This window comes from Bombus flavifrons, chromosome 14 (assembly GCF_040668555.2).
Source record: "Bombus flavifrons isolate JBK064 chromosome 14, iyBomFlav1_principal, whole genome shotgun sequence".
Classification (NCBI taxonomy): domain Eukaryota; kingdom Metazoa; phylum Arthropoda; class Insecta; order Hymenoptera; family Apidae; genus Bombus; species Bombus flavifrons.
The window spans coordinates 9,109,732-9,119,300 of NC_138455.1; the positions used below are offsets into that span (position 1 = coordinate 9,109,732).

At 33.3% G+C, this 9,569-nt stretch overlaps 1 protein-coding gene across 1 annotated transcript; it reads left to right on the plus strand.

Moving 5' to 3' along the window:
- Nucleotides 1–6,317: 6,317 nt before the first annotated feature.
- LOC138186825 (gastrulation defective protein 1 homolog) lies at nucleotides 6,318–8,551 on the plus strand. Its single transcript, XM_069127048.1, has one exon. It carries the CDS (start codon nucleotides 6,394–6,396, stop codon nucleotides 8,392–8,394), a length of 2,001 nt encoding a protein of 666 aa, XP_068983149.1. The 5' UTR covers nucleotides 6,318–6,393; the 3' UTR covers nucleotides 8,395–8,551.
- The last annotated feature ends 1,018 nt before the right edge of the window (nucleotides 8,552–9,569 follow it).

Below are 9,569 nucleotides of genomic sequence, written 5' to 3' on the forward strand. Positions count from 1 at the left end.
AGAAGAAGCTTCCAAAGTCGAAATAAATTAATAAAAAAGGCACGAAAGTTTGCGTTAGAAATTTTACGAGGAATTATCAAACCTATCCAAGCTTGACTTGAAACTTCCCCAAATTTCAATTCGAATTGAAATTCTTCAAATTCCTTAAAATCCACCATAGGATTAAACAAATTCCAGGATGTTGATCCGAGATTAAAATTCGGACGACGTCGCGTTCGTTTCTCTTTGAGACCATCGTAATTCCCTTCATAGACGTTTGAACTTATCGTCACTTCGTCCTTCGTCAAACCTGTTTCCTTCAGACTGAGAACGATTTTTATCGAAGGATAAGAATTTTTGGACCGGCAGTCGTCGCACGAACGTCTTCGAGTTTCTCGATTGAAAACATTGAACATTTCCGTGACGACCATTAAATGCAGCTGAGTAAGACTCGATGCAGACGAATGAATTTTGTGTCGCAGTACACTGCATTATATGGAGAAACATACGTGTATTTTATTATATATCATATCGTGAATTTTATTACATATAATTCACTTAAAGATCCTGGTTATCATCCCCAGAAGTTATTTATTTATTTGTTAACACTTTGACTCTCCCTTTGACTATAAAATATTATACTACTTCGTTGTAACCACATTTATCTTCTAATTTTTCATAATACTCCAAAAAGAAGAGTAATAACAATTCGATAATAATTTGCTGTTAGTCGTATCTCTATAGTATTGCATAGTCGGATTTTTCTCCTAACTTCTAGTACTTCTAATTTCTAGTTTCTAATAAAAAAAAAACGCTACAACACACACTTACGCGACAGATAACAAGTTTTACAAGATCGCAAAACAAACTACGTATGCCTGCATCGAATCTTATGAAACCAACACACGCATATTATACACATAAGGACACGTACACAGAAAATCATCGATAATTATAATTCCATACGTGCGTATTATAAAAGTATGTTCGTTTTTTATCGAAGCTGCCTCTCGCTTTTGAATTCTACCGCGGCCGTACCGAGACAGGGAGAGAGAAAATAAATTGGGGGAGGGATAAAAGAGTCGAAACGTTCAGAGGGTCGTTGTTCGAGGTAGATTTCGTGCCAGGACCGAGTTCCAGTTTGTCACGACGTCAGGCTGTGTAACGAGATTCCGTCAAGAGTGTTTCTCGATTCGAAAACGAATTGATTAATTCAATTGATTTAATCTTCTCGAGGGAAATTTTAGAGGTAGGTTACTCGAGGGTTGATTCTATTTATCGAGAGGATTTTTAAATAATTTTGGAGACTCGAGAGCGATTGTAAAGGTTGTTGAAAGTATTTAATAGATAAATGTGAAATTTAATTTTAATTTCGTGTGCAACATACGATTTTTATGATTCATTTGTACACTTAAATACGGAAATCGACGTAATTTATATACTTTAAAGATTCAAAGGACGATATTTAGGAACATGTAGCTGAATTCACGAAAAATTCTCTTAATTTGTCGCGTAAAATGAAATTTCACTCTTAACGCAGGTCACGCGATTTAATATTATTCTTCGATTCCATTTCTGAAAAAACATTACGCATTCCTAAATATCAAAATGTTACGTTTATATGGATTCCTTATACTTTTCTGTAACAGAAAAATTACAAAGAAATATTCGTGACTATTAAATAATTGGAGAATGTAAGACTACGACGTCAGAAATTGGCAATAATTCGTTAAACTATCCGTGCCAGGTTCGCAATAATTTAGTGATAAGTGTTCTCGATGGAACATCAAATGTGATAGTACCGAAAAAGATTCTCTAGAACCTCCCGAGTAATTTGCAGTTTTATTGCGACAATTAAAAGATAAATTGACGAAAATGATCTCGAGAAGATAATTCGAGGAACACTCGTCGCGAATGCGTCATTCGTTTGTAAAGTGGATAAGAGAATCTTAAACGAGAGATAAAGTTAAGAGCAAGAGGAATGAAATTTGAAGAAAAAGAAAAAGAAGGAGAAGAAAATAAGCGTGAGAGTGAGAGAGGGACGAAACGAAATCCTACATCCGCGGTAGATGAATTTACTCGCGTTTTTTCCCAGATTATGCAACTTAAGATTGTTCTGTATATATATACATATATACATATATATGACATAATCTTGGATCGTATCGATTATAACAGTGAGCGCACTGATTTGTAAACACGTGACAAAGAGAGAAAAAGGATTTGTTCGTGTGGAAAGGTGAGAAAGCGCGTGTGAGTGAGATAGAGAGAAAGTTAAGTGCGAATGAAATATGATGAAAGTGGGGAAAAAACGAAAAAGAGTGTATGAGAGTGAGAAAGAAACGTGTGAGAGAGAAGACACAAGATTTTTGTACCACCCCCGTAAATCAATTCCTGCTCTTCACCGAGCACCCTCCGATTAAAATAAAATTACACGAGTGTCTTTATTCTTACCCCTCATCGACAAAGATTTCATGAATACAAAAATATATGGAGAATTATGGAGAGCAATCGCTTGAAAGAAAATATCGCCTCGAATTTTTTACAGCGTAGCTCAATAAAAATGTTCGCATTCAACAAAGTGTCTTGTCTATTTCATTCTACTTCTGAAAGAAAATATTCTCACGTTCTTTTGCTCTTTTCGATTTAGTCTCCTTTGGTTTCATTGTTTTTCTATAATTAATTTTCGTCGTCCGAAAGATTATTGGACGAAGATATCTCAAAACATTTTTCACATGGGATGAAGGCGAAGAAGTACGATAAATCGAGTAAAAATAAAATAGGAAATTTTGTATATTTCGAGTACAAAACATAGAAAGTAAATTTCACGACATTTTTTAGTGGCCTTTTTTTAATCCTCGTGTCTACAGCCATTTTTTTTTTTTTTTTTTTTAAGAATGTATCCTAAGTTGTTAGTTTATCACTTCTTCCATCACTTCATCGCTCCCATTTCCATTTTCCTCTCGTGTTTTGGCCTCTTTCCTTCTTGAATATTAATATTCTCGATCTTTCTGCGTTTAACATTAGTCCTTTTCCTTTCAAGTAACTTTTCTTCCTCTTCATCGTTTCTCATGCTGGTCCTTTGCTAACAGTACTACGTCATCTACTTAGGACAGTGACCTATTTTCTTCTTATTACTTGCCCTCTAAACATTTTCTCTCTTTAAATCCATCGTATCCGTCTTGCCTGAAACACCTTGCTTTCTACAATTTTTCTGACATTTTCCCATTACTTTCACTCTTACTTTACGTTTCTTCGTAAATTTCATGCATTCTTGTCCTCAGCGCCCTACTGACTTCCTTTTATGCCATGACCTTGCTCAACTTGCCTCTGTTTACTTTATCAATAGCTACAATTTTAATTTGTATCTTGCGTCCTATAAAATAAAGATGATTAGAGATTTTTGTCGCGTAAAAATTCAATAATCCAAACTATTGCAATTAGTTAGTGATCCAATAATATTGATCGAGGAGTGAAAGAGAAATTAGATTAGAAGAAATTCGTTCGAATTATCTACTCCAATTTTCTGTATGACAAACGATTTTTAATAATATCTGAAACAAATACGCCTTGATCTAAAAAAAAAAACCTAATCCAAAACTCAACTACTTTTTACCCGTTTTTATTTAACCTCATAATTCTAGATTTTGCTTCTTAATCATTTCCACTTTCTAATTAATAAAATTAACTACTTTATTTTATTTTTTTAGTTATTGATCGTCGATTCAGATACACTGTTCAATCGTTCGATAGGAAAAGATATGAAAATGATATAATTTGGTGAATAATATCTAATAAAATATGTCAGAAAGGTATCGAAAGAAATTATACGAAAAGGGTGATAGGTGGTGCGAGCAGGAAGTGGTGGGGATGGCCACTGTTCCGGAAGCGACGAATTCCTCGTTGTGTGTGCATGTGTGAGTTTTCGTATATCGCGTAAAAATATGTTTATTGCGTATTTTCACTATGCTGACACGTACTTTTGTGCCTCACTACCCACCTGCCACGTGTTATCCTACGATTTTACCTCATTCTTACTGCACCAGGGGGTGAAAACCACCCTCGATGAAAGTTTCTTCGATTTTCGAGGCGAAAACGATATGAATGCAAGAGATGACAGTTCAAGGAACAAAAGTAGACATTGAAGAAGAAGTTTACACAACCAAAGAACAGGTAGATGCTGAAAAATGCGATATATATTCGTTATTACATATTATAAATTGACAAGAGGACGATATTGAAAGAAAAGACAAATTCATACGTATAAGGTGAGTCAAATAAAGTGTTGCAAGCCAGTTTCTAAGGAATTACTGCAGATACGTTTTGTTAATATTATATTGAAATATCTTCACATTGTTTCAAACATTTAACAAAATTCTTTTTAATACAAGATGTGATTATTCCCTTTATTTTTCCATGCTCTGTGAAAAAGGCATTTGTTTAACTGTTTAACTATGAAAACTGAAGAAACAGAATACTATAAACGAATTATATTGAAATATCTTCACATTGTTTCAAACATTTAACAAAATTCTTTTTAATACAAGATGTGATTATTCCCTTTATTTTTCCATGCTCTGTGGAAAAGGCATTTGTTTAACTGTTTAACTATGAAAACTGAAGAAACGGAATACTATAAACGAATATTATTCAGTTTGATGTAAGGGTTGTTCGAATAACAAAGAATCAATTAATTTAAATAAATATGAATATTAATATGGCTAAAATATAACGTGAATAATGTAATTTACTCTATTTTAATATATATACTATACTTGCTATATTTTCCAATGACAATATAAGACAAATTAATATAGTATATCAATATGGCATAGTATAATTCCCTTTTCGTCCTCGTCACAGTCCTAAAACAATGTATTTCATTCTGAAAGAATTATCACTGCTGTCTTATTTAATTTGTTTAATAAAGCAAATCGATATTTGCAATGATTTCGAAGAAAATAATTTATTGCAACAATTTATTTACTTCATTCTGTGTGTATAGAATTACTGTTCTATCGGTTTCAAGAGAATGAAATTAGGTAATGTGCGGAGAAGATCAAACAAATGAAATTTATACGTGTATAGTTGCTTACATTTGTATACGGCTAGAATATATTAAAAGATTACGTGAGTAGTTTTTTAAAACGATCCAAGGAGTTTCCTCTTTCACATCGTTCACTATTAATTCAAACATTCATAATAATTCATCAATTTTTCTTTTTTCTTCGTTTCCATCGATGGATTATTGTCAATTTATTGTGATATCGATTCAAACGGAGGAAAAAGGAAGGAAAACAATTGGGCCGGAAACTATGTTGTTTCCAAAGTTTCACGAAGATAGGATGTTTATTTGAAAGTGGACTTACTGTTTGATTGCACAGTTTATAGAAAGGAAATTGTATAACAAACATGTAATTTGGTAGCGAGTGTATTTGCAAGCTTACAATACTTTCTTTTCGAGCGTCCCTTCCGGAAGCCGTACTGGCTTTCGTGCCAACCTGGCACCTGTCCCGCCATGTGTCGCTCCAAGCGGATGGCAACCACCTTCTCGAGGAGTTTGCCGGCCTCGTCTAGCAGGCATATCGGCCGGTACGCCGACGGCGAAGTCGTCGGTCGGCCCTCTTTACGGAGCAAGACCAGCCTCGCCGTCCGCCATGACCGGGGGTAAACTCCCTATCTCAGGCAAGCTTACAATACTGGAGAAGCAAAGAACTTATTGTTAGATAATATAAATGTGAAACTTAAATCTTTGATTAACTGTCGAATAAAAATTATAATTTTACACGAAATGCATATTGGTTGAGTGATAATACTGATTTCTGTTGAAATTACAGTATTGTCCTTCTTTTACATAAATATTACTTAATATTCTAATAATTTACTTAATTATAGTTATTCTAGAAGGATATCTTGTTACCTTTACTTTCCATAACCACTCCTCATTTCCCCAATAGATGGCAGAACGTGATTTGTCCGACACAAGTTTCAGAGCAAGGGCTTCGATTTTTGGCTTTCGAAAAAGTATGTACTACCATCTATCCATGAATACTCCAAGTTGCGGTTCCGCCTTTTCCTCATAGATGGCAGTACACAATTTGTCCGTCAAACATTACTTGTGTCTTCATTGTGTTTCTGTTTCTGTTTCCATTTGCGTGCCTGAAAATCGATTAAATATTGAATTCCAAAAAATACGTGTTTCAAGAATGAAATTATGAACTTTTGTGGTCGTATGTTCTTATTTGAAGTTTAAGCTTTCTCCTTGTATCAATTCTATTAAGATTCCTTCTAAATTAATCAAGTGTCAAATTATAAGACATCATAACCTCCAGTTATGGAATGTCTGAAGTAAAATTTTAAATAAAAAAATTGATTTTATCGAAGAAGAATAAATTTTGTGAATATAATAAAATCATGAACACGAAAAAGGTTATAACATTTGGAAAGATCAGTAAAGATTTATCTCGGGAACAAACGAAAAATACAGAATCTGTAAGTTCTGGATTTGGTACGTTTGGTAAAAAATCATTAGAAACTAATATAACAAAAATGAATGAAATCAAACCAGAAGATGAAGAAGAATCCCAAAATTTGAAAGAGGTTATGGGCATAACTGGTTTTGGTAAAAAGGCCAAGTCCTTTGATGTACAAGAAATGTTGGAGCATATTACAAAAACTATTAATACTAACAAAGCAATGTCTGAGAAAACAAAAGCTATAGATAAAGAGACTAAAACACAATTATTAGAGGAAGCTAAAAGTAGCGATGCTGCTGATAATGGAAATACTAATGATAGCAAGGATGAAGAGGATGATTTTATTGGTCCTCCAATACCTCATGGGCTTGAGAATTCAACATTGTCAGAACAATCTACAAAAGTAAAAGATAAAGATGATGATGATGATGAGAGCGATGAAGATGACAATGAATCTGATACTGAAGAAGAATTAAAGTTGAAAGACAAAGTTCCGTGTAGTCATGAAGTTACAATGACTCACGGAACAAAAGCAGTAACAGCTATTGCAGCAGATCCTTCTGGAGCAAGGTTAGCTTCAGGTTCTATCGATTATGATGTTTGTTTCTGGGATTTCGCTGGTATGGATTCATCTATGAGAAGTTTCAGAACGCTACAACCTTGCGAAAATCATCCGATTAAATGTCTACAATATTCAATGACTGGTGATGTTATATTAGTCATATCAGGTTCTGCACAAGCGAAAGTTTTGGACAGAGATGGTTTTGAAAAGTGCGAAACTGTGAAAGGTGATCAATATATATCAGACATGGCACGTACAAAAGGTCATACAGCAGGATTAAACAGTGGTTGTTGGCATCCATTTACAAAGGAAGAATACCTTACTTGTTCACAAGATAGTACTTGTAGAATATGGATTTTATATAGGCCACGTGCTCATAAACATTTAATAAAGTGTAGAGCACAAAATGGAGTTAAAACAATACCAACTACATGTGGCTATAGCAGAGAGGGTACTGTAGTTGCCTGTGGTTGTATAGATGGTTCTATACAGATGTGGGATCATAGAAAAAATTTTGTGAATCCATCGCTGATTCAGAGGAATGCACATGCACAAGGTAGTGAGATATCAAGCTTAAGTTTCTCTTATCTTGGACAAATGCTTGCAACCAGAAGTTGCGACGATACGTTGAAGCTTTGGGATTTGAGAGCATTTAAAACACCTGTCTTTCAAGCAAACAATTTATATTCCAGATATGATACAACTGATTGTATGTTTAATCCAGATGATTCAATTCTCATTACAGGAGAATCATTGAATAGGAATCAAAATACTGGTAGAATACTATTTTATGATACAAAGACCTTTGATCTAATTAATGAAATAAACGTAACAAACTCGCATGTTATTAAAACATTATGGCATCCAAAACTAAATCAAATATTTGTTGGTTGTGGAAATGGAATAGTTAAAGTATATTATGATTCTAAGAAGAGCTTAAGGGGAGCTAAATTGTGCGTTGTAAAAACGCATTTGAAACAAAAACACATTGAAGTAATGTCAACCCAACAGATTATTACACCACATGCACTTCCATTGTTCAGGCAGGACAGGCCTAAATCTGTTCGTAAACAAATGGAAAAAGATCGTTTGGATCCTGTTAAATCAAGAAGACCAGATTTACCGATTACTTCTGGGCAGGGTGGCAGAGTTGCATCTTCTGGTGGAACGCTTAGCTCTTATGTAATTCGCAATTTGGGACTTAGTAAGAGAATAGAAGATGACCAAGATCCTCGAGAGGCTATTTTGAAATATGCAAAAGTAGCAGAAGAGAATCCATACTGGATTGCCCCAGCGTATAAGAAAACTCAACCACAAACAATATTCCAGTCAGATGAGCAAGATGGAGCATCAAGTGCGAAAAAGCAGAAGACTTGAAGACTGTACATTGCTTCTCAGACATGTTTATATTATTGTATATAATATTCGATGAAAACCATCTATGTAAAGTATTAATAAATAAAATACATTATGTCTAAGACCAATCTTTAGCTTAATTAATTGATTTGCCGCACTTAATTGTATGTTTGCATGTATGCGGTACATACTGAAATCTTCCTTCATATTTAACCTACATAAACTATTTATTATTGAGCAATTATATTTCTTAATAGTAATTTGAATGATATTTATCATCGTGGTGTTTGTATATTTTTTTCGAAACTTTATTTAGTAATCTTACTCCTCAAGATACGATATCATACATGTTTAATACGACGTACATACGATTTAATAATACTTCACAACAATACTTCGTGAAAATTCAAATGAAATTGTCTTCACTTTTTACAACGCTATTTTTAATTCTTTTCGATTTTCATTTATTTAAACGTTTTTATTTAACGTTCATTTTTATTTAAACGTTTCACATTCGGTTTTTCATTAATACAATCAATTCATTGTGCTTCATTTGTTCAACGAGGAAAGACATTTTTCGATTAAAAATTTAGTTTCATATTTCCAAGTTAGGAACTACCAATTATTTATATTATTAAATATACTTTTTGATCGTATACGAATTACGATCAAATAATCGATTTTTAAAGTGTGAACCCAAAAACCGACAATAAAAGAAGCGAATATTTACAATGTTTAATTAATTAACTATTCTTGGTTACTTTATAATCTACAAAAAATAGACAAACTTTACAATTATTACAAGAAAAGAAACATTCACGATTTTTTTCATAAATGCCTCTAATGATCGCAATATATTTATACATAGTTTCGTCGTGAATTTAATATGTGAAGGAACACGACTCAACGATGTCAAATCAATGGGGAAGCTTTTAAATTATATGAACTTGTTCGAATATTGTGCCAGGTGTATCGGACCCGTGAATTTAGTGTACAATCACTGGATTTATTCATGCGTAAGGAATTTTGTCGAAGGAATTTATCATCATGTTAATTTGTACACAACCAGAGATAATTTTTTTAAGCTCTTAGATGTAACACTTAGTCGGTATGATGATGGCAGAAACAATAATTGAATTTTCTCCTACACGCTTTTTAATTTTCTCGTCGCAGTATTTTTATAGCTATTAATTTTT

Excerpts from the sequence above, each read along its gene's own strand:
- LOC138186825 (XM_069127048.1), top strand. The coding sequence starts at position 6,394 with ATGAACACGAAAAAGGTTATAACATTTGGAAAGATCAGTAAAGATTTA.